The sequence below is a fragment of the Myripristis murdjan genome, chromosome 8 (assembly GCF_902150065.1).
Source record: "Myripristis murdjan chromosome 8, fMyrMur1.1, whole genome shotgun sequence".
NCBI lineage: Eukaryota > Metazoa > Chordata > Actinopteri > Holocentriformes > Holocentridae > Myripristis > Myripristis murdjan.
In genome coordinates, this window is record NC_043987.1 from 5,966,059 (window position 1) to 5,992,315 (window position 26,257).

The 26,257-nt window shown below is 46.5% G+C and overlaps 1 protein-coding gene across 4 annotated transcripts in view; it reads right to left on the reverse strand.

Annotated features, from left to right (window-relative positions):
- The window catches only part of tnrc18 (trinucleotide repeat containing 18), a 58,750-nt gene that overhangs the window by 26,576 nt on the left and 5,917 nt on the right, over nt 1-26,257 (reverse strand). For all 4 annotated transcript variants that reach the window (XM_030057315.1, XM_030057316.1, XM_030057318.1 and 1 more), the window contains exons 3-10: nt 15,415-15,555; nt 12,358-12,462; nt 9,984-11,924; nt 5,907-5,994; nt 4,626-4,855; nt 2,731-2,877; nt 1,507-1,697; nt 177-594 (exon numbers count right to left, since the gene is read on the reverse strand). In XM_030057315.1, coding sequence (XP_029913175.1) covers nt 177-594; nt 1,507-1,697; nt 2,731-2,877; nt 4,626-4,855; nt 5,907-5,994; nt 9,984-11,924; nt 12,358-12,462; nt 15,415-15,555 — 3,261 coding nt within the window. The remainder of the gene's footprint in view (nt 1-176; nt 595-1,506; nt 1,698-2,730; nt 2,878-4,625; nt 4,856-5,906; nt 5,995-9,983; nt 11,925-12,357; nt 12,463-15,414; nt 15,556-26,257) is intronic.

Sequence of the window (26,257 nt, forward strand, 5' to 3'; positions counted from 1 at the left end):
GTGAAAGACATTTTTGAATGGCTTCAGGTGATAGCCACAGCTGTGCTGTTTCCATAGAGGTGCAGCACTTGTAATTGCAGTGAAAAACAAGCCCACAGTGAGCCAGAATGTGAGGGGAGCAGAAAACGCCCCAAAATTGCTTGGGGTTCAGAGGGTTAAGACACCTTCTCCCTCACCTGAATAGATGCCTTGGAAGGGCGTGGCTGCCGGCGGCTTCTGTCCCTCCCTCTGCTCCCGCCGCCCCACCTCCCCCTCCTCCGCCGCCTCCTGTTTCGGCCGGCGCGGTGAGGAGGGCGGCGGCGAGGCCGAGCGGGGCGAGGGTGGGTGCGGCAGGGGCGTCGGCGGGTGAGACAGCGCCCTCTGCCCGCCCTCCTCCGACTTGAGCGTGGTCACCGGGGAGGGGAGGGGCGGCAGCGGGGTGAGGGAGGAGGTGGAGGGCGTCGGCGAGCGGGAGGGAGGCGGAGGCTTGCGGGGGTGCAGGACGGGAGAGGGGGACGGGGAGGAGATGGAGGAGGGGCGGGTCTTGGGCTCGGAGCTGCGCTTGTCCGCCTTGTCCTCCAGCTCAGGCCGGTGCTCGCTGGCCTTCAAACGCTCCTGAAACGCAGGCGGGGAGGGACTCTGATTACATTTTATATATATACATGTGCATTATGTGACTGTGTGTGAGCGTTAATGTGGGCCTGCATGCTGCGCTCCAATCTCTATAATTGCATTCCCTGCAGCTCAGGGACGTGATGTGTGTGTTGCTGCATATTAAGCGTGTGCATGTGTGACTGGGAGAGCGAGCTGTGTCACTGTGTCTCCATAATCTCACTGCTGGCCATGCGTTCACGCCTGTACATCCTGCAATTTTTGGTGTGTGTCACTTGGTGAAGTTTGTGAAAACAAGGTGTGACATCCCATCCCAGCACCTCCATATGAATATCATCTCTATTTAAGTGCTCCTGTCTCCTGGGTGTCTGCATGCACTGCACATCTGCTCAATCAGTTGTGTGCTGATATACATTTATGTAAGTGAGTAAAATTTTTTGTTTGTTTTCGATTTTTTTTAAGGTGTGCATTCTTTAGCAGTTCCATGACTGATTTGTTCTCTTGCCTTTGTGTGTATGTGTAGTTAGATACACACTGCAAAAAGTCAAAATCTTACCAAGATTATTTGTCTTATTTCAAGTCAAAATGTCTTGTTTCTAGTCAAAATATCTAAAATTTTTACAAGTAAAAATTTGCTTGTTCCATTGGCAGAATTTGTTTCTTGTTTCAAGCTAATTTTCACTTGTTTCAAGTACATTTTCACTTGAAACAAGTGAAAACTGTCTAAAGACGAGTTATTTCTGTGCTGATCATGTCTTATTTTGAGTGTAATGAGATATTTTGACTAGAAATAAGACATTTTTACTTGAAATAAGACAAATAAATAGTTAAAGTCCTGAATACAGGACTTATACTGTGTCTTGTTGCTGAACATGTGCCGATGTAAACAACCGGATGCACGTAGATGTCCCTTACTACTAGCTGTGCGTTCCTCTGCAGCTCCAGGACTTGCGCCGTGTGTTGCTGGATCATGAGCAGCTCGTGCTGCCGGAGCATCTGCTGCTGGGACAGGAGCTGGAGCTGGGCCTGGGCCGCGTGCTGCAGTGAGCTACCTGTGCTGTACACCCCCGACCACACCGGGGCGCCGCGCTCCAGCACATCGCCTCCTGCGGGATGGGAGACGGCGGGGAGCGAAGAAGAGAAAGCGAAGAGGGGGAAACTTTAAAAGTCACCGTGAAACAGCATTTTGGGAGCGTCTCGCTTCCTTAATTTGATGTACTTCCTGGTGAACTAGGCTGTTGTGGCATGACATAATGCAGAGAGGTTTACAAAGTGTAAGCCGACAGATCAGACAGGGAGAGAAAAGCAGTTTTATTTGATGGGATGGGTCTTATTGCTCAAAACTGTCATGTGTCTGTCATTTACTGTTCAATAGGTGAATGTTTTGGCAAGAAGACAATCATGTGAAAGTCATTTTTCATTTTATTGTGACTTTAAGCAGCAATTTAAGCTGAAAAGTCCTACATGCAACATTTTTGTACTTTAGTATAGTCAAATGAGCTGTAAGCAGATGAGGCCCTGGTAGAGGCTTGTGGTACTTGCTGTCTAAAGTAAAGTATTTCTCACAAGTAAGACCACATTTCCCATAAATCCCACGGCTTTCGGTCACAAAGAGGACATTTCTCCTTGGCCGCCCCCCTCCCCTTCTCTGGCATCACTCCATGCTTGTTTGCTTTCTCTTTTGGTTTTTACTGAAGAGGACAGAAAGTTAGTGAGGATTTGTTGAAGTGACTTCTCCACTGGTTTTACGCTGATTAAACCATCTGCCAGTGCCAGAAACTCAAAAAAAAAAAAAAACTCAAATTGTTGGATCTGCTTGTGCTGGAAAAACAGCGGCCTCTTCCCGTTGTGTGCCATAAATTTAAATCAGCAGACGCCTTGCTAAATCAATGCAAAGAGGCTACCGATACCATCAGCAGTGGTCTTGCTTGTTTACGGTAATTATCCCAATGCCTCAAAATGAATGAAGCAATAATTTACTGATATTCAAATGAAACAAATGAACAGGGTTTAGTGTTGCTACCAAGAGGGAAGAGACTCGGTGGCAGCATATACAAACTTAAACAACCTGCATCATTTAGATTTCATTCACAAAGCGCACATATACGCACACACATGTGAAAAGCATGGCTTCCATACCGTAGGGTGGCAGGTGTTCAGTAGGGATGACTATTAGCTGTCCAGACTGCGGGTCTCTGGCGAACTGGTAGGGAGGGGGCATGGAGCCTGGCAGAGAGGGGGGGTAGCCTGAGGGGAGGGTCTGGTGGAGCGAGGAGGGACCCAGGCCTGGAGGGGGGGGGGGCGAGAAGACAGGATGAAACGGGTGAAAATGGATGGAAAGAGGGTGTTGAAACAGTGAGATGAAGAAAGAGTGAGAAGGAGGGGGAAGAAAAAAAAAAAAAACATTTTCTCAGTTCAACTAAAACTAATGTTTGCTCAACATCTTCCTTCATGCAGTATTTATACTGGAGTTGAGGGCATAATGGAGTTCCATCAGGGAGAACACACTGAATTTTGCTGCTTGTGAGAGGTTTCTGTTGTTTTGCCCTCAGTGTCTAGACAGAGCCGGCCCTCTGGGAGCCCTGTGTGTGTGTGTGTGTGTGTGTGTGTTACAAGTCTATCTTTTCAGATGTGTTCATGCGTGAGCTCACACAAGTATGTGAGTGAGTGTGTGTGATTGTATTGTGTGTGTGTGTGTGTGTTTGCGTCTGCTTGCTGTTATTTCTGGACGGCAGGGGCGGTGTGAGCAGTTCTGGAATGTCCTACTGAGTTCTGGAATGTCCTACAAAGTTCTGGAATGTGTGCAGCACTTGACCCCCGGGTGCTGCTGCTGCGACGGGCCGCTCATGAGGCCGCTAACCGCCTCCCCCTTTTCTGCCACGCCAATCAGGAAAAAGCTGCATGTGTGGCTGTCCAAGTTTTTCTAGCATGTAAGAAAAAAAAAACCTCCATAGTGTATCGGCTCTCACTTGAAGCCATGTGCCGGTATGGAACTGATTTAGACGCCTTCTTCAGCACATGGCTGGAAGACGCTGGTAACAGCAGAGCACAAGACGCAGATGCACACTCGAAAAGCGCACAGTGCCGTGAGCGAGTGAAAACAATGACAAGTGCTGCAGTGCAAAGCATGCTTTAACTACAGCTGTCCACTCGTGCCTGTCCCACTGAGGGACATGCAGCTCAGGTGGAGATGGTCTGTCAAATAGAAAGTGTGCATTAATATTAATACAGTAGTGTCAGCCTGATCCATCAGTTTACTGATAGATCAGAGCCATTCCTTCCTCTGAGAGAGTATTGTTTGACAATATCTTTTCTCCTGCATTTCAAATATGATTTGTTCTTTCTGTTAAACCAGTAAAGCAGCATGAACAACACCAGCACCCTGACTCTGGCACTCTAGCCAGACAACACACACCTACAATAAATTCTAAGAAGCTCATGAAACTTAAATTGTGTTTTTTTAAAACTACAAAAGATATCAAAAGGCTGTTTAGACGTTAAAAAGCACAATGTCAACCAACCCTTTTAAAGGTAGAATGAAGTTTGTAGCTCAAAGTTGGAAGGACTTAAACAGGGCATGTTTGAACATTATGTCCATAGACTCCAATTTAAAATAAAAGAAAAAAATATATTTAAAAAAGTAATAAATGTAACAAGAAGTATAAAAATTAAAAAAATTGTATGGAGAAAGCTGTAAAAAAAATTCTGCGTTATAGCTTCAAGCCGGAACTATCTGGAAGTACTTAGATGACGAAAAACAGTGAATTAAAAAAAAAAAGTGTGAAGAACACGTGTGCTAGCTTCCACCTAGGCCACTAACTACAGCTGGGAAAGCACTAAATGTGTTTCATTTATTTCAGATGAGTGAAGTCTTCTACCGCACACGTTGACCATACACGTGTAAACTAACCAAAAGCTGTTTGGTCTCGCTTTCACCAGTTTTCTGTTGGGTATTTGTGATTAAGTTAACGTGAATCTCTCCACATGTGATCAGTAGCAAAGTGTGTGTCCAGTCACGTGCACATTGCACACACCGTAGGGTGAGCCGGGCAGCCAGACTGAGGGGGCTCCAGGGCGGGGCATCCAAGGGTGAGACGTGAGAGTGGAGGGGTCAGCGGGCCAGCGCCCCGCCCCTGCCAGGGCAGCCCCTCCTGTCACCATGAGGTTGGGGGTCATCAGGCTGGGTGTCATCATACTGGGTGTCAGGCCGCTGGACAGGGGGGCCGGGTGCATCTGAGTGAACTCTGCGAGCTCCTTGGACTCTCTGGGGAGGAAACAGGACGCATCACTAGATATAGGGTTAGCAAAATGATGTTTTTTTTCCCTTGACCAAAATTTGAAACACATTTCATATTCAAAGGGCAGACCTGGGGGGTGGTGGCATGTAACTGAGTGCATGCATTTTTGGCGTGGGTGAAGTGTGAATGTGTCATGCTCTACTGGTTGAGCTTGACAAGATCACTATGCATTATCAGGTGGGATGGCACATGAAGACTGTCTGCTCTGGCCTAATGAGAATAGTTGGCTATATTTTTGTATCACTTCCACTGGCCTCCATTCAAATTCCGGCTAATGAGGATAGTTTGGCCCTAGCCACAGGCTGAGAGGCTATTAAAATTTCAGCCCACGGATATATGGGCATCACTAAAAACAGTTTCAACAAACACTGAAAATAATTAGGCGAGATAACTTCAGACCATCAGATTTATGCATTTAAAATTCAAGATCCAACTCGTCTTCATGTAGCCCATTAAAATAACAGACAGGGTATGAAAGGCGATCATTTAACATTCAAGTGGACGCTTACATAAAATCCAAATAACCACACATGGCTCTATTTTGTAAACTAAAGGTCATGGCTGGATCAGATGCTGAACTCTCCTAATAAAACTGTTTAAAATGTTAAAAACGGATGTTTAATACTGACTATCTCCCAAAATGTGTATAACAAATGCACAAATTGGGCTAACGACTGTCTTCCCTGATAAACACTCTTATAATCATGTTGTACCATTTGGTTGCGACCCAATAGAGTAATGTGCAACTGTTCAGAGATGGGACAGAAGAAAGATGTCTCATTCGTTAGCGATGATCATCATCATCTATGGAAAAGATCAATATTTTGGTAACTCAGAATGTCGCCAAACTTCAGACTGCACCCAGGAGATTTTTAAAAAACACTTTAAAAAAACAATTTAACACAATTTAACACAGATTTAACAGTTTATGATCAAAGTAGCGCTGCACATGTGCAATACCAACTGAGCAGGACGTCCAAACACTGTCCTGTCCAGGTGTCGGCCCCGCCCTCTCACCTGAGCACTTTCTCCTGCTCGCGTTCCAAGCGGCCGGCCAGCAGTCTGTCGTCATGGTGACGAGCGCGGTCCTCCCCTCGCTCCTCATCTATGAGAGGAAAGGGACGGTCGAAGGAGACGGTGGAGAGTTCGGGCAGAAAGGAGAGGAGGATAGAGAATAGATCAGGTTCTTCAACAGAGGCATCACTCAGACTAATGGAGTGTCTCAACCTTGATGTGATGCATAAATTTGAATTAAAGTCATAACATGAAAAAAGGACCGTAACAGTGATTTTGAATGTCCTGTTTACTACAATTTATTCACATTTTACATTGCAACAAACCATTTTTGCAAATCATGAGAATGTACATATAATCAAAATCCCAAATATGAATTTTTGGTTGAAACGCCCACCTTAATAACGTTCTGCTTCTATGGCTAACAAAGTTGTGACCACTTAGAAACCACAGCACTGATAATTGGTTGTGTAAAGCAGCCGGGCAGTAGAGAGACCGTCTCACTGCACCCAATTTCAAGTCATCAAATCCCATCAGTGCTGGAAAACTAATGTGGATGACTTTATTACGGTGATGGAATACTGGTGTGAAGAAAGTCTGAAGTCTCTGAAAGTTCATTTTCATACCGTAGTGGAATGAATGGAAAGCAAAGGCCGGATAAAAAGGGAGGAAAAATTATACTGGACTTGTAAAATATGACTGCTTGCTTCAGGAAAGGATTAGTAGAAAACGTGAAGTAAATACAATTTGGAGATAATATGCTAAATACGCGAAATCATGTGTTCTTTCAACAACAATTACGTGAGAGACAGAGAGAAGGGCGGAGATGGGAGATAAGTGGGAGAGAGAAAATCAAAAGGGATGTAGCGAGAGAGGAGGAGAGAAAGAGACGATAAGGGGGGGGGGGGGGGGGGGGGGGCAAGGTGACCCCGGCTATGTCATGGTGACATGACACAGCATGTCCAAATGAGAGGAAATACAAAAATAAAACACTAAAAATACATGAGGCCAAAGTGCCAACACAAGGAGTGCACACACACACACACACACACACACACACACACACACACACACACACACACACACACACACACACAGAGTGACAGCTCTCACTCCGAGTGTCAACTCTTATCAGTTATTAGTCCTGTGCCACAGGAGACGTGTGAACATAACATTCCTGCCCTACTAAACACACACACACACACACACACAGTCCAAATATCTACACCCCCCCCCCCCCCCCCCCCCCCATCCTGCATACTACGAAGGCCGATCCCAAGAGAGACAGAGAATGAGAGCGAGGAAGAGCGAGGAAGAGTGAAAAGTGAGGCAATACGTGCACACCCAGCGCCACTCAACCAGTCAGCGCTCCCGACTCTGCCGAGCAATCTGGAATAAACATGAGGATCTCCTCTCTCGCTCCGTTTTCCCCTGCTCTCTCGCTGTCTCTCGCCCATTCCCCTCTCCCTCTCCTCTCTGCGTGCAAAGTGGGCCTGACTCAAAGTCCCCGAGCAGCAGAAATGGAGAAGTGGTTTTATGCAAGTGTATGGAGCCCTTCAGTTTTGACCTATAAGTGTGTGTGTGTGTGTGTGTGTGTGTGTAGCCCCGTAAAGGGACAAGAGACTTTAACAATCCCTGACATGCTCCGGAGGAAAGGTTTCAAGACTGTTACCAAGGTTACGGAGAGCCTGTCCCACATGCTATCCTTTCTGCATCAGAAAGCCAGCGATTAGCGCTGCACGCCCCCTCTCTCTCTCTCTTCCCCTTCCTCTCCCTGTCTCTCTCCCATTCCCGCGATCGCCTTTTCTCCATCTTCCCGTCACACTCTCTCCATTCACTTCTCCTCCACTTCCCTCCCTCTCTCTCTCTCCTCTCAACACCCGTCCTTTCCCTCCATTTCCCTTCCCATCTATTATCCATTGATCCATCCCCTTCTGTCCATCTCCATCTCCCTCCCTGCCTTCCTCCCTCCATCTCGCCCATCATCTGTCCATCCCTCCTCCCTCAGTCTCTCCGTCCACGCATCCATCCCTCCGTCCATCTCTGCTCCTGCGTAAATCCTCTGCTGTTTATTTAGAGCCGTTCTTAGCGCGAGGGACTAATGCTATTAGACCAATCACTCTGCTCAAGCAAGGAAATGAATAAACGCCCCCAACAGGCACACGCGCACACACACACACACACACACACACACACACACACAACACAAAGAATCCCTCACTCTCTCTCTCAAGACTGATCCATTGCTTAGCAACGCACCCATGGTCTTATTGTAATTCAAGGCTTGTTTGTAGCTTTTAGCTGCACTCCGTAATGACATGTTTAATGCAGAGAGGGTGGAGTGGGGGGGGCGGGGCGGGCGGGGGGTGCGCAAAAGATAAAGAAAAGAGTGGAGAGGGAGCAGGAGGGCCTGAGGTGGGACGGGGAAGGAGTGACTCGAAAAAGATCAACTCAGAGGAAGGAAGGGTGGGGAAAGAGAGAGAGAGAGAGAGAGAGAGAGATGTTGAGCAAAATGACTACAGCGAGGGACAGAAACAGAGGGGCTGAGCTGTAAGGGACACAAATGAAGCCGAGAGGGAACGAAACTGACGGAGAGAGGGAAAACGAGAGCGGGATGGTGAAAAAGAAAGAGAGAGAGAGAGAGATGGAGATGTAGATGTAGAGTAAGCGCCATAGCTGAATGACCTTGATGTGCGAGAACAGGGAACGTGGTACGGTGAGAATCGCTAAGTAGCACCGAGAGCCTACACACACACACACACACACACACGCACGTGCATCAGAGGAGCCTCGCTCACCAAATATCTCCCGTGACACAATTAGTTATTTGGGTGTGTGGGCGTGTGTGTGGAGGGGAGGGGAGGAGGGGGGGGTGTTTTTACCATTCCTATCACGCTACACGCATGAACACCTCAAAGTCAAAGAGGGCCGGGGAAAATCTAACTTTGATCCGAAAGAAAATGAATCCTCCATTATTCATGAAGACCAAAATGAGGAATCATTTGCTCCTGGTTCATTTAACTAAGGGGATCTCCGCTCCCCGCAGCACGAGTACGAGAGGAGCCACAGCCGAGCGGGACGCTGACAGAAAAGCGCATTAGAAAACTGTTTCAAAGGTGTCAACTACGTTTGGTGTGCTTGATCTAACTTTCCACAATCTCCAAAGAGATCAAATTACTGGTGAGATCAGCTTTAGTCAACTTCACCTCTTGTTTTTTCCCCCCCCGAGCGTTTAAAACCTGTGTGCCGCATGCAACTTTGTCAAATGTCAACAAAAAGTGGAGCTCTACTGACGCCGCTCGCACTTCAACTCGCAATTTGGAATTTCCACTTGGAAATTTCCCAGCTTGTGACAACTTTGCATTCACAGAGTCAACTCGAGGAAAAACAGAAGCCAACAAAAAGAGGAAACTCTGCATTTTCCCTGCAGGTGAATACCAAAAATACATGCAGCACAGTCTTAAACAGTAAATGAATACACTAACATTTTACTGGTGAAAGCCGTTTTTGTGTGCTGCACTGCAAAAAGTCAAAATCTTACCAAGATGATTTGTCTTATTTCAAGTCAAAATGTCTTATTCCTAGTCAAAATATCTCATTACACTTAAAATAAGACACGATCAGCAAGTAAAAATGTGCTTGTTTCATTGGCAGAATTTGTTTCTTGTTTCAAGCTAATTTTCATTTTCAATTTCTGAGCTGATCATGACTTATTTTAAGTGTAATGAGATATTTTGACTAGAAATAAGACATTTTGACTTGAAATAATCTTGGTAAGAGTTTGACTTTTTGCAGTGTGTGACATCTTGAAGTGAAACTGGAGAAGCTACAGCTCTGAAATGAATTTCCAACTTGCATGTTGGATGAGCGGCTGACGGTCACTTCTTTTCCCCAGCAGCTGAGCGTGTTAGTAACAAGTTCAGAGTTGACACCGACGTAGCGTAACACTGCTGTGACTGACACTTGGGTGTGTGACGCTGTCAGTTTGCTCTCCAGTGTTATCACAGCGACACAAAGAGAGAATCAGAGCAGGAAGCACCGCAGCATAAAGGCATGTCTTCAAAAACACTTCAGTTTTACCTTTGATAGCCGTCTGAAGCAGGGGTCTCTGTGTCTCTGAGGGTCCGCTGTTCTGTTTGCTGGTGCTGCCGCTGTCCCTCTGCCTGGCCACGGCCACCGCGATGCCGACGGGAGGATGGCGCACCTCGCCGTCTCCCTCCCGCCCGAACGAGCGTGCGCTGTCGGGCCGCTCCTGCTCTCTCTTCAGCTGTGGAGGCACCCTCAGTGCCCCGAGACCTCCTGCTCCAACTCCAACTCCAACGCCAACCCGTTCCCTTTCCCTTTCCTTCTCCCGCTCCCTTTCTCTTTCCCGCTCCCTCTCCCTTTCCCTCTCCCGCTCTCTCTCTCGTTCACTCTCTAGCCGCATGCTCCCCAGACCCCCGAAGGGGCCTCGGCCGTCCATGCTGTGCCTGGAGGACCCCGGGCTCTCAGCGGGGAAGTTTCCGCTGTATTTAATCAGGCTCTGCATGGCTGAGACCTCGGAGGGCTCCGAGCCTGTGCCGCCCCCTCGCTCGCCCACCAGCGACACCCCGGGCCGGTAGAGCGCCGAGGGGTCCAGGTAGCGTCTCTGACTCCCCTCCTCACCCGCGCGGCCATGCCCACTGTGTCCGTGTTGGGATGGGTGCATGTGCGGGGAGTGTGGATTATGGTTGGGCTGGTGCTGGGCACCCAGGGCTGTGTGCGGGGAATGGGACGTCTGTGTGTGGGGGGGCTGGCTGTGGGGGGAGGGGAGTGTGTGCCCGTGCTGGGCTGCCAGGGCCGCCATGTGACTGGTGGCGTAGTTGGCCAATGGGCTGATGTTATTCCACTTGGGCTCCAGCCCTGCGCGCTCTACACCCAGCCGGATCGAGTGTTTAGGCATGTCCCTGGCATCCGGGCTGAACCCTGATTGGCTGGAGGAGTAGGCCGTGTCCTGGGACCGTTTCCCAATGGAACCATTGGTACGAATCACAGAGCCTTCCTCCCTCTGATTGGTTGACTCGCTGGAATGGGAGATGCGAGAATGTTCCAACAAGCTCCTCTCAGGAAGCCTGTAGCTCTCCCTCTCCCTGTCTCTCTCTCGCTCGCGCTCTCTGTCTCTCTCCCTGTCTCTCTCTCGCTCTCTGTCTCTGTCTCTCTCCCGCTCCCTCTCCCTCTCCCTGTCTCTCTCCCGCTCTCGCTCCTTCTCTCGGTCTCTGTGTTTGTCGCTGTGTTTGTTGTCGCGGGCCTGCGAGGCGATCTGGATGGGCCCCGCCCGCTCGTCGTATACCTCCACAGAAGGCACGTATGTCGGCGCGCTCACTCGCTGCTCTCTGTTGGGCTCCCTGGGCATGGAGGAATGGGGCAAGGGGAGGGGCACGCCGGCAGTGGAGGGCTGCAGCGCGGGGGGGAGGCCGTAGATGTGGAGGGTCCCGACGGAAGTGGCCACCGAGTCGTTCCTCCTCTGCCGGTCTCTGTCTGCATGAGAGTTTGAGATGTTCGAGTTGTGGTTTTGGTGGGGGCGAGAGCCGTCGTCCTCTCGGCCCCCTCTGTCCGTGTCCGGGCCAGGATACCTGCCCGTGCCTCCGGCAGGGAGGGAGGCCTGGGGAGGCAGAGGCCTGGTTCTGGGCTCTGGAGCTGAGGAGGGCTGGGAGTGTGACGACTGTGAGTGAGGATGGAGGGACCAGCTCTGCTCCCTCTCTCTCTCCCTCTCCCTCTCTCTCTCCCTCTCTTTGTCCCGCTCCCTCTCGCCGTTCCTTGCCTTCCGGTCGTCCTCGCTCCGCCCATCCTGCGTCAGATCCACAACGCTGTGCGGCCGCTGCTCCTCCCTGGATCGCTCTCTCTCCCTGTCCCTCTCTCGCTCCCTCTCCCCCCGGTACGGCCTGTCTCTCCCCCCGTCCCGGGACGTCCTCTGAGGAGGAGTGGAGCTGGACGGGGTGGCGGGGGCTGCGGTGGGAGGGTGGAGGGGTGATTGGCTCATGGAGGCTGGCAAGTAGAAGCCCTCTGAAAAACATGACACGTAAAAAAAAAACATACGATAAGCCTAAAAGAAAATAAAGAAAACACACAAAGCAGCACAACACATCGCGCTGAACAGATGATCACGATAAATGACCAACATACTGCAGCACATGAGCAGAGGCAAACATAATGACAATATTTATGTGTAGACTTGCCAAGAAAAACAAAACAACACAGAACTAGGTGGGCAGCAGCCGTAGCCAGGGAGCAGAAAAAACAACAGTATACATTATGTGACGAGAAGTCGGAAATAATAAGAGAAAAAAAAAAATCGCCCACACAGATGAATAGACTTAACACCAAACATGCTCCCACTCATCCCCGTGCATCACAGCTACAGGAGGATGTGTAAACACTCATTCAGGCTCCTCCTCCTGCGGCGGGTTCTTGTCGCTGGCGGTCGGGATCCACTGACCTTTGTGAGAGTCGTAAAGAGAGTGCTGGGACAGGGAGGGGGGGTCGAGGTGCCCCAGAGGCAGGAAGGGACTCGGGTACAGGCTGCTTGGCAGAGGGGGGTAGCCTGGAGACAGAGAGAGAAAACAAACTTTACCCAAAGTACACTGCACAACAACATAAAATCCTTCTTCTTCTCACCATTTGACAAATATAGGCTTTTATGTGCCAAAAATGAATGTTTTTATTACTGATGTCTGGTCTTTGGTCAAATGTCTGAGATTGATTGTCTGTTTTAGCCCAGCACCAACACACAGTGTTAGTTTGGGTGCATCTCTAACTCAGTGGTAAGTGCCGTGTAAACATCCTGGTCTGATAATGAGAGCAGGGCCACAATGTCTTATGAAACCTACATTTCTGCTCACTCTTTTGATTTAGCCGTGAATGCAAACACAATATCTTTCTTTTTTTTTTTTAAATGTCAGAGTTTTCCCTTGCACAAACGAAGCCATGGTGAGCGTGCTTCATGAACTCACTGCCGTATCTTCTGCTTCCAGCTGACACTGACAGTAACGCTGCTTCCATAAATGTGCTCTGTAAGCTCATTAACATGAGCAACATTATGTAACAACAAAATGTTTTGCCTGATGTCAAAATGGATGCGGTATTGCACCCTCTGACTAAACGGTGCAATCTATCACAGAAGCCCATGTAAAGCTGGGTTCCTTCGTGATATTAAACTATGTGAAAACTTCCTTCAGCAAGTCTGACGAGTGTATGAAAATGTATCCACTGTTAAAACTATAAAAATGCTTACTACTGCGCTATGTATTCCTGTGAATGAGAATGACATGATATTGACTCCCTATTATCCCAGCTGTGCTTATGGTAATAGTTAAAATGCTGTCATCTGCATGGAGTACAGAATGGAATGGTTAAGTTTATGGGGTCAGCTCGAGGCTGGTGTTGGGCAACAGTCTGCCTGACAGCCAGCTGCTGCTCTCAGAGACCAGATCTTAATATAGACAGAGACCCCCCACCCCCAACATCTACGAGTGTAATGCTCTTGATTTCTGTGTCAGGACCGGAGCTGGCTGTAACTCTGATGCTGGCTGGTGTCACAGTGCTAGGCCACCAAAAAAAAAAAAAAAAAAAAAAAAAAAAAAACGCCACCCGGGCAGTGAGACATTCCTCGTTCCCACACCCTGGCTGTTCCAAGGAAACATCAAATGACGCCGCTGCCATGCCAGCGCAGAGCGCAGGGGGGGTAGAGGGAGTGTGGGGGGGGTGGCGGGCAATAGAGCCGCGGTATAAATCTGTCTCCTCTCCGTTTTGAGAAGCGGCGAGGGAGACAGAAATGGAGAAGTGAGGGGAGGTGGGTGGGGGCGCAGGCTGATGGAGAAGGAGACACAGAGGCAAGCGCATGGGGGAGTGATGTGACGGAGGCAGAAAGCATGCGGCTTCAGTTTCCTCTTTTGACACCGGCTCACCTTGACCTGTAACACTTTTAACATGGACTTCCTATCCTAGGCCTATGAAACGTCTCTCTGCCCGGAAACGTCTCCAGCTCTTAGTAAGTTTAGCTGCTATTAAATCCAGCGGCGGGGCCTTTGGAGGCTCTATTAGGCTATAAAGGATGTTATTCATATCAGAGCAAGCCAAGTGTATGGCCACTACACTGAAAGTCTGAATTTCTTCCTCCTTCTCTGACTGGAAGGACTTTCTCTGCTATGGTAAAAAAAAAAAAATCTTTCACTGTAAAAACGCAAAATCTTACCAAGATTATTTGTTTTATTTCAAGTCAAAAATGTCTTATTTCTAGTCAAAATATCTCATTACACTTAAAATAAGACATGATCACCTCAGAAGTAACTTGTTTTTAGACAATTTTCACTTGTTTCAAGTGAAAATTTGCTTGTTTTCATTGGCAAATTTGCCAGTGGAAAAAGTGAAAATTCACTTGAAATAAGTGAAAATTAGTTAGAAACAAGAAACAAATTTTGCCAATGAAACAAGCAAATTTTCACTTGAAACAAGAGACAATTGTCTAAAAACAAGTTACTTCTGAGGTGATCATGTCTCATTTTAAGTGTAATGAGATATTTTGACTAGGAATAAGACATTTTTGACTTGAAATAAGACAAATAATCTTGGTAAGATTTTGAGTTTTTGCAGTGTTGAAATAAAAAAACAAACAAACAAAAAAAAAAAACAGAAAAAAAGCAGAACAGAACAGATACAATATCCAACTTATAAATACTTAAACGTATACTTATACAACGATATGCAAAGATACAATGCTCTGTGAACACTGGTGTCACGCTGGGGATGTAATCAGTTTCAAATGAATTCTAAATGAAGTCCTTTCGTCCTTTCTCCCTTTACGTTGCCAAAATGCACCGCGGGGCGTGCTCTCCTCCTATCTGACCTTCTACTCCGCTGAGATTTGATAAGGAGACACAAGAGGACACAGGGGAATGAGGAGATTCAATCAGTTTCTGCATAATCCCGAGGACGGGAGCAGAGACAGGGGCGGCCGAAAGCTTCAGGGAGAGGACGAAAACTCAGTGGTGTGTGTGTGTGTGTGTGTCTGAACCGTGTACACAAGCTAGGACAGGAGAAGGATGTTGGGGGAAAAGTGGGGCAACAAGAAAGAGTGAGAGAGAGGAAGTGACAGGCACAAAGAGGGAGAAATATTAGATAGAAGGGACAGAGACAGAGTGCAGATTGGACAGGAAGCCCTGAAAAGAACAAGGGGAAGGAAGATAGATTACAGTGAAGCATGACAGGCGAAAAGTAGGAGGACAGGGAGAGGCTGAGACGCATATAGGACAGAGCCGGCAGCACAGCTACCAGCAGAGAGACAGAAATGGAACAGGATCCCACTGGTGTAAGCAATGAGAAACAGAAAAGGAACGAGCCTCCTGGGCATTGGACAGCAGGACAGGGGCGGACTATGAGAAATGTCATGGTAATATGAAGCCATTTGTGTCTGTGTACATGAGAGTTATGGACCGGTGCACGCAAGATGTGGAGGGGAAAGGAGAAATGGGCAGAAGAACAATTTGGGAACGGTTACCTTCATGGGCGTGTGAGGCCCAGAGCTGGGCCATCTGCAGACTGCTGGGGTTGGCGGCTCTGTACGCGGGGTCAGAGGTCAAGGGGGAAGGTCCTGGATAGCTGGACAGGAAGGGACTGGAGCCTGCTGGGAAGGCATCGCCTAGGAAATAGGGAGGAAGACAATGAGTCACCCCGGTAACCACAAAAACCAAAATAACAAAGTGAAAAGCGGTTGAGGAGCGGAGCGGGTCGATACATTCTTGCTGTCATTTTCCCGTCCAGTGTGTGTGTAGGAGGGCGTGGGGCGAATCAATACATGCTGATGTTTCTACGCCAAAGCAGTCCATTGTAATCACATTGTTACCAAGCCACTGTGCACTTTGTTTCAACAAGAGAAACCACAGACAGACTGAGACCAGACGGTGAAAAAAAGGACACTTAACGGAGCCGCCTAAAAACCAAGATGGCCGCCACACCGGTGGAAACATATGGTGCGGCTGTAAGCTGACTCGAGCGCGGCTGTGTACACCCTGACTACGGTACGCTCTTCAGTGTGAGGGCGTGATCTGACACAGGGGTGAAGGGACGGCGTCAGCCTTGTTGGACCAAATCAGCTGTTTGATTCCCTCGGTTCACTGCAGGCCGCCTGAACCGTCAGGGGAAGCACAGACACACCACATCGGATTTAAACTGTCTCTTGCAATACTGAGTTACAGTGAGGGATCCAATCAAAATGCTGCTTTAGAGTAAACACATGTTGTGAATGTGTCATACACAGCCCTGAAGATGCAGTATACCCATGGCTGGGCGAGCCAGTTACTGACATTGTGATATGAGGCTCGACATCGCCTGGGAATTTTGGATATCGTGATATTGTGATATGATACAAAGCTTTAACCCCCTGAACCCCAAACCTGCCGGCGGGATAGAAAGACATGTATTTTTTTTAAAAAATCGCCAAAATTCAATCGTTTATCATAGCTGGAAGCTTTAAAAAACATTTTTTTCGTCGGAAATTGAATTTTCCGACGGTCCCTGAATGCAACATGTCTGACTTCCGTTTAGCGGTAGAAAAAAGGACGAAACTAAGGCTAAAAAAGTGATTTTTCATTCGAATCATTTTATTATACATGCTTCATTCAACACTTCGCCAAAAAATAGTCGTTTACTCAATCCAGATCATTCAAAAAACAGAAAATTCTGCGGTCTTCAGCGGATCTGAGATATCTTGATTGATTCAGGTGAGCCCAAAAGTCGCGTGACAAAAATTCACTGAATTTCAGTGTGTAGGCAACAGTAGTAACATGGAAGGGCACAAGGCAGTAAAAACGCCTAAGTCTATACAGGTTGGAAAAATGTTAATATTTCAGGAAATAAATCATGTGAAGCCCTACTTTTTTTTCCTGGATCAGTGACACTTGTGGGCACCTGAAAAAATGTTCTGTACATTTATTCCAATGTTTCTCGATTTTTGTAAAATAAATTATCAAAAAAAATCAGTTTGCCTTTTTTATTTTTATTTTTTTATTATTTATGGCACTATAACTCTTTCATACTGTGTGAAAGACATTTTTGAATGGCTTCAGGTGATAGCCACAGCTGTGCTGTTTCCATAGAGGTGCAGCACTTGTGATTGCCAAAATGTGAGGGGAGCAGAAAACACCCCAAAACTGCTTGGGGTTCAGAGGGTTAAAGGCTGCATTACAGTAATGGCAATTTTATGAACTTATTAGACTGTTGCAGCTGTTCTGGTCCATTTGTCTCTACCTTATTGACCATCATATCCACATCTCTAATGACCGTCTAATGACTGTTAGTGGTCAAAGATACTGCGATATCTGATTCTGACTGTATCATCCAGTCCAATCACGTCCACCATGAGGACACCACCTTTTTATTTCAAGTGTTTCAGTCAAAGGCCAATACTGGCTGTGTAATCCTCCTGAGCTCCAAACCTGGCTCAAACGTTAAGAGCAGAGCACTCATTTACTTGTCCCCCACCCTGCTTGTTAAAATTTGAGCAAACAATCCAGTCTGCAGTGAGGTCCCTCCACGTCCCTGACAGAGCTGTAAGTGTGTGAGCGTCACACACTTTCACCGTCAAAACCTGCCGCTCCTCAGCCCCACAAAGGGCCTGAGTTGCGGCGGTCCAACATCAGCAGTCGATCCTTTTGAAACGGTCCATATCTTGACATGAATTCTCTCATTGATTGTTTTATTGCACTCGGGGCACAAATTTAATCTGGCATGTCAGAGCGACTCCGCTCCCTCTGTGCTATCTGACCATTAGTAAACTTTTGAACCTTTGAACCATCGGTGGCTCCTCCAATCACAACCTTGCAAAGGGCTGGGAAAGGTTTCGTGTTTAGCTGAGGCCCCCCCCCCACCCAGCCCATTACCGAGTGCACTGCACTGCCATTACCCTGATAAAACTAACCATGTGTGTAGGGGAAAGGGTGCTGTCTGTGTAGGGGAGAGGGGGGAGGGGCCTCTGTGTGTGTACGTGGGAGTGTGTGTGTGTGTGTGTGTTTGTGTGTGTATTAGTCCTGTGGGAATTTGAGAGACATGCTGTACTCACTGAGTTTCCCCTGCATCTAAATCAGTACATTAAAGCCACAGTCCATCAGCGCCGGCAGACACACACACACATGCACGCGCACACGCACACACGCACGCACACAGAGCATTCTAAATCAATAGCAAATGCAGCTTTCAAATTAATCACAAACTGAGGTGTGTACACGTACAGCAGTAATGCAGTGCACCTTTATTCTCTGCTCTGGAAATAGTGTGTGGGTGGAGCCCTCTGCACCCAGGCCTATTAGATACAGATTTATGAAACGCTCTCCCTGTATATCTATGTTTGTGTGTGTGTGTGTGTGTGTGTGTACTCTGACTCCGTGTGTGCACAGTCTAAGTGGCTGCACTCTTTGAACTGCATCGCTGTGTGATCGCTGACATGTGCAAACACTTTTTGCGCGTGTTTGCACTGAATGGCCTTCGAGTCAGAAACACTGCGGAAGTCACACACACGCAAACAAACACGTTTCTGAATGCATGCGCAGAGGCACCCGCGCAAAGCCACATGCAAACATGCATCTAGGAAAATGTGCGGCTATATACTCGATAATATACACAGACAGGGAAGAAGGCAGAAGCACGCACACACACACACACACACACACACACACACACACACACACACACACACACTCTATGATTAACCCTGAGTTAGTGTGAAACTCTGCAGGAAAACTTCCCTGCTGCAGAGTGACAGTGAACTGAAAAGAAACAGCCTGTTACATGTGCACTTTTATCCCAGCATCTATTATTCATTATAATAGAGTTAGATACTTGTATAGCTACAAATAAATTATTATTATTCACCTGACTCAGTGGCCTTGCTGCTGTCTATGTACGCGGTTCCTCTATACACTGTACAGGTTGCCCTCGTCTGTCCGTCACATGCTTTGCAACTGTCTCATGACCTTCGACTTTATATTTCGGCCATGCTCCCAATTTTTTGGCCACATCTATACAGTCGTATGACGCTTCTGAGTAAAAAGGTATGCTGATTGAATTTGTTGGTATAAGCTGATTTTGAAGTGAGAGTGCTGGTCAATACTTAGTGAGGCTAAAGTCATGTGAAGCAGGGCACGAAACGCAATTTATTTATAAGTGGATGTGATTTTATCAACGGCTAAAAATACCAAGAAACAACGTTCTCCATGCCTGTTGCAAATCTTGACCCAAGTGAGTGATGTCCAAGTGTCTGTGCACGTCTCTGCAATATTATCTGTATCTCAATATCATGACAGAAGTTTGGATGTCATAAAGGTTCCAAGGCTGCATTACAGTGAGTGGATGCAATTTTCTGAACTTAACAGGCAGCTCTAGCCGTTCTATTATTTACCTCCACCTGCCCGGTCATCATATCCACATTACTAATAGGGCTAACCCGAATGTTTCAAAGCTTCAGTTGCTGCCATGGCAATCGACGGCAAAAACCTGCATTCAAATATATACATATATTTTTCTCTTTTTAACAGTGGACAGTGTGCCTTTTCTCTTGATGTGAGCTGCAGCACCCACACTGGCCTCATGGCAGCTGAGTCCACTCTCCCCATAGTGACGTGCCCCTGGACAGCAGATCCACCTCAGTGCCCCCCCGGGACGTGTCGCTCACAGAAACAGGAGATATTTCAGGGCAAGAAACAGCAGAAAGAGCTCCTGATAGTTTATGTGGGACTGCTGGGGACTCCTGCTCCAGAGACCACACACTGACCCCCCCTCATATATTCAGGTCGGTAGTGACTACAACCCAGGACAGGACAGCTCCCCTGTACCAGGCGCCATGCCATTATATCATCAAATAATTACCGCCAAAGCTTCAAAGCACAAAAAATGATTTGTGACAGTCCTGATTACTAGTGACTATTTAACAAAAATCTCTTGTGTGTAAATGTCTTATGGAAGCACCAACAGTAGTCGCTACATTGTTGTCACATGTTTGATATCCAGGTATTTGGTCTAATCGATTTTGCCCATATCACCCAGTCCTTTTCTCAGTTATTATCTGTTTTCTAATTATTGATTAGGTATCAACCAATTTTAGGCTTCAGCTGATTATCGCTGTAAGTATTCAGAATTTTTCAATAATCCATATCATAATTTTGATTTACATGATGGCCACCTCTCCGCCTGACAGAGCAAACGTGGGGGTGGGGGGTTTCCTTCCTTAAGGACAGAAGGATTACAGTTTTCATTAAAGTTTCACTATATTTAAATGCTTCTGAAAGGCTTCAACATGAGAAATCTGATCCATTATTGATCTGACCTTCAAATAGATTATTTTAATATATATATATTTTTTTTCAAATTTTCTGTCTGGAAATTGTGAGTCGGGTACAGCGCCAATACCTGTATGTAAAGAGTAATATGTGGACACACACATAAGAAACACACACCACAATCACCACCTGTCAAGGATGTTGAGGTCCTGATAGGATGTCAGCAGTTTCCCATTCCTTCAGGCCAAACACCAGGGTCTCTCTAACATGCACATGCACACGCACACACACACACACACACACCCCTCAAGAGGCACAGATGCCCCGCTTGAGTATGGATCAATCTCAGCCTCCAAGCCGCCCACAGGCACTTAACACATGTGTGCACTGTCAACACACACACACACACACACACACACACACACACACACACACACACACACACACACACACACAGTGCTACATACAGGCCATGGCTACACAACATACTAATGACTGGGAAAGAAAAAAAATACTCTCCCAAATTCACTTTCCCCTCCCTGTACAGTCTGAAGGAGGGAAAAGGAGGGAGGGGCAGAAGCGAGGGAAAATGTTAGCACTCCTCGTTCCAGAAACAACATCCAAATGGTAGCTGAGAGGGAAATGTTGCTTTAAATGTTTGGGAATTACACTTTCATTACCTCCCTCTCTCTTTTCACTCAGCCCTTTCCTTCCTCTCGCTCGCTCTCTCTCTCTTCACAACTTCACCCTGCTACCCAACCCCAGACACACACACACACACACCATTTGGCTCCCACTTCATGAGACAGTTAGTTTGCCATATTGGGATAAGCGAGCTGCCAAGAGACACGCTCTCCGACTCCCAGCACATTTTGAACCTCCATTTTCAGATCCTCGTAAAGTAACATATCTCGCCATCAGAGAGAGGAGGAGGAGGAGGAGGAGGAGGCTTGCTGGAGATCAATTCTGGGTGAAACACCAACCGCAAATCTCACACACACACACACACACACACACACACACACACACACACACAGGAAAGTCAACAAAATCACACTCAGCTATGGAGTCTTGATCATAAATCGATCGAAGACAGACGTGCACAAAGACAACACAATATTGGAACGCGTACAAAAAGACATAAATATGCACAAAAAAACATCCCTGGTATAGATGATCGCCCGCCTGCCTGCTCACTCACTTACTCGCGCACACACTAACACACTTTGTGAACCCATCTGTTATCCATCAGTGCTACTCAGAGCAGGGTTAGCTGGGGGGGAATCTCTATTGATCTCTGTTTTTTATTCCCTGCGAAAAAAAAAAAAAAAAAAAAAGAAGCCAAACAGTAGAAGTCAGCCATGCCATCCATCCCTGCCACAACTAACTGTCATGCCGACGCTGCTAAATGTGAATTCTGACCATAAAACAGCAGAATGGTCATAACATATACAGACAGGGGACATGCATGATTTGCATACATTTCTGGCAAGACGTTAGTGTGTGTGTGTGATTGCACTCGCCTCGGCGTGTGTGTGTGCATGTGGCTTAGCGTGGCTGCCTGTTAATGATTTGAAATGCAAATGTCTGATTTTCCTGTAGGCTTGATAAAGAATGGACAAGCGTAAACTGGAGGACAGTTTTTGTAAATATGACCTGTCGACCTTAGACACACTGGTCATTAGTAGTATCTACTCTTCACTTAAAAATGTCTCACTGCTAATACAATGATATGGTAAACCTTTTGAATTGCAAACAACTTTGCAGTGTCCTTACATTTGTTGGATTTCAAGCCATGCATTTTGTTGTTTTGTTCACAAGATTCACAAATAAATCTGCTTGCTAATAAAGAAATAATGATAAATTTGTGATAAAACACATTTTTCAAGTAACAAAAACTACACAGGCTTGGCCTGATTGGCCCTACAAATAGTTTAAAATGATCACAACAGTGATTTTTGAATGTCTGTACCATTTAGGTTTTACCCACATTTTACATTGCAACAAATTATTTTGCAGATCATGCAGGGGGACTGACGATTTCACAACACAATCAAAACCCCCCGGCTTTCAAATATGAATTTTTAGTTGTAACACCCACCTTACAAAGTCGTCATCATTCATAAACAACAAAGCGGATACTTCATTGTGTAAAGCAAATGATTTTCTTGGGACTGTTTTTCCAAAAGGCTTTCAGATCACTCCTCCAAATTTCAAGTCACAAAAACACAACAGTGCTGCTGCTTTTAGGAAAACTAATGTGGACGACTTTATTACAGTGATGGAGTACTGATGGAATGAATAGAAACCAATGGCAGGATAAATGCTAGGAAAATGGTATCGGAGTTCTAAAATAGGAAGATTACATTACATTTTGTGAATATCATGTTAAACATGCAAAATCACTGGTATGCCCTTTAATCTCATTACAAACCAGGTCAAAAGTCGGTGCGGACATTATGAGCTGCTGTCTGTGTGATATCTGTCTGCAACCACATCCCAGAAATATTGTGCCAGCTGTTATTCCCATGTAAAGGCTGCCCATTGTGGCTGCATGGCCTTTAGTTTGTGTATTACATTAAGGCCCAATGCATTTCCTAGTTTTTCCTAGTCACCACTTAACAGTGATAATGCACCTAATATTAATCAGCTCTTTAAAGACTCCTGATTCTCTCTTGTAGATTTGTTTCTTTGAGACTCTCACAGCTAACTTATTCACTTCGAATCAGCTGACAGAAACACACCTAATTGGCATTTTATTTTTCTGACACCTTTTCAAACTTTGTGTAAAACTTGTGTAAAGCTTGACAGTTGGAAGCCCATCTACAGTTGACACCTTGTGTGTGTGTGTGTATGTGTGTGTGTGTGCCTTGCAGTGCTGCAGTGTTGCTCTAAATCTCCTGTGAAGAAGGCAGGTGTTACTTTGACACAATCCTCAATACCAACAAATAGGGACACACTCGCAACAGGCACAAACACATGCATGCGCACACATTCGCACAAACAAGCCACGCGGTCCTACAGATACGAACACACAGGCACAGCGGAATGCACAGTTGCATGGTCACTCAGTTGCAATGACACAGCACACACAACACACACACACACATGCAAAACGTATGGACAGACATGTGACAGGCATGCAGCACATGGCTGAGCACCTCAGTAGTTTGTCTTGGAGTGATTAAAGGAATGGCTCACCCAAAATCCCCCCCCCCAAAAAATTCCGCTGCACCCAATGCAGTCTATACAGGTTTCTGTGTGATTTAGCAGGGTTTCCGGTCACCCTTCATCCCAATACAGTGAGGTTGAATGAGGTGAATTTTTATGCAGCTCAGTCAAAAAATGACATGTGGAAAAACTCAGGAGTAAATCCAAATACAATTACTTGAAATCTTATTGAAATCACAATATTGATAAGTGCAAAAACCTGTAAAAGCTGCAGCAGCTGTGATATCTGTCAAAATAATCGCAATTTTTTTTACCATATCTTGCAGCCCTAAAAGCAATGATAACAATATCTGATATAATCAACACCCCTCATGGTTAAAGAGTTTGACTTGGGACTATTTTCTGCCAGGAGCAGTCCACCCAAAATTTAAAAAACTACTAATTCCCACTTACCTCGAGTGCAGTCTATCCTTTCAGGGAGTTTCTATGTAATCTGGCAGGGTTTCCAGTCTCACTTCATCCCAACAAAATGGGGATAGGGACTCCTTAAGGAAGCTCCCACTGTCAAAATGTTCATGTGAAAACCTAAACAGCAACCGCTCTTTCCAAAATCTGGCCAGACATAATCCACAGCCCTGAAGAGTTTTGTTGGGAGTTTTGTTGGGAACTACTTCCTTCTACAGCAATCTGTGTCCATCTGTCCCAAAGAAGTCCCGATTTGAGATGAACAGACAGAGTTTAAGTGTGTTCTTCGGCAGGAAATAGTTCCCGGGAAACTCTTTGTCCTTTGTTCTGTGCATTATGTTGGATACCCATGTCATTGTTTCTGGACAGGGCTGTTACTGTTCATTTTTTAACATATTAATTTTTCATCCTTTTGAGCTCAACAAAACAATACCCATCCAATACCCACTGGGTGAAAAGAGACTGGAAACTTCACCAAATCACACAGAACCTATCTGAGAGGACAAGTTTTTTTTTTTGGTATGCACTGTTCCTTTAAAAAACATCAGATATTACCAGCCTGATGCGAGGTTCATCTTTGTGGCTCAAACCAACAAAAACACAGAGTTTGAACTGAAATTTATCCTGTGTCATTCCTGCCTGTGTGCATCTCCGCGCCCTGTTTAATATCACTTCCCGCTGCGATTACTGCTCTTATAAAAAGGTAGGAATGTCCCCGGAACAACCTTTAACTTAACATCTTATGTAATCAAAGGCGTACGGATGCGATCATCCGCACAAACAGACTGACACAAGCCAGTGTGTGACCTTTGTGTGTTGGAGGCTGTTGTTTGAGTTGAAGGGAGGGTTCTGGCACAGCGAGCGGGTTAGCTAATGCTTTGGGTATTTCAACATGCCACGGCACGCTCGTTTTCTCTCTCTCACACACACACACACACACACACATGCACGCACGCACAAACACACAGGCCTATCCCTCTTATGTTTGACAGTTGTGTGTGTGTGTGCGTCATTTATGTGTGTGTGTCGTTTGTCTGCCTGTGACAGGTTTATTGTGGCAGGGCAGCGGGGCCTTGTGCTTTCTCTTAAGGAGCCTGTTTTCTCTCCTGAAGGATCCAATTAATCTGAGAGGCTACGTGTCCGCGTCATATCTCCTAAAACACACACGCGCAAGTGCGGTTTCGTGTCTTGAATAGATATAAACACACACTCGCCACATTAATTTGACCGTAAACAGACACGATCACCGAGTAGCATGGAAGACAAAGTGGCATGGGCCAAAACGATGCTGCCCTGCCCTCCACGCTGCATGGATTATGTCTTTATGCCGCTCTGTGTGTGTGTGTGTGTGTGAAAGAGAGAGAGAACACTTGAAGGGCTACCACATTTATCTAGCCGTGTATAAACGTGTTGTGGTCAGGACAAATCTCTTCCTTTCTCTCTGCAGACAGTCCCAGGGGGAAACCCCAGCTCTAACTGCACTAAGCACAATCACATGCTCTCATTCCCATACACAAGACCTCGGCCCTCTCATCTGCACACTTACTCACTCACTCACACACACACACACGCTCTCGCTCTCGTATACACCAACCTAAACTCTCGCCCTGCAAAGAGCAAACAGTGCTTTCCACTTCGGGGACCGTTCTCGTTTTCTCTCCCTCTGTCTCTCGCTCTCTTTGCATTTCTCTCTCTCTGTTTTCATCTCTCCACCAGAACACATCCATCTATTGACCTCTCTTCTCTCCTCCCACTAATAAAACACCTACATTCGCTTCTGTGTCACACTCCCCGCTTCCTCCGCAGCAATGTGAACATGAAAATGTGTTTAGATTCTTGCAAGATCACACATCAGAGAAAGACTGACAAAAGGCCTGTGTGTGTGTGTGTGTGTGTGTGTGTGTGTGTGTGTGTGTGTGTGTGCACAAGAGACAAAAGAGTAGAGAAAGTTGCTGGTCCAGGCGTGTCATCCATTATTCTCACAGAGGAGGGACACCACCCGAAAAAACGATTTGGTCTCGTTGAGCATGCATCCATTCACCGGCACTCCTAAACTTGCAAGTCGACTCCTCGCTCCTGAAATAACAACCTGTGACAATCGCCCAGTTCATGAATGTGTTTACACTTGTTTCTCTAAAAAGCAAGTAAAAACCTTCAGGTGTGCAGGAAGTGATGCATTTTCCATACCTTGCTGCAGCAACAGTGGCTAGATCAGATTTAAAAAAAAAAAAAAAAAAAAAAAGAGGATGGAACTGGATGGGAGGCATGAGCAGCGATAGCCAAATGCTGTTAGACAGACGCCACAGCACTGGCCACTGGTGGATTGGCAGGTGACTTCTGGGAATTGTAGTGCAGAGGCAGAAACACCACAGCAATGTTCACGTACTACCAAAAATGCTGTATTAACACTTAAGCACTACGGATGTCCTGAATCGA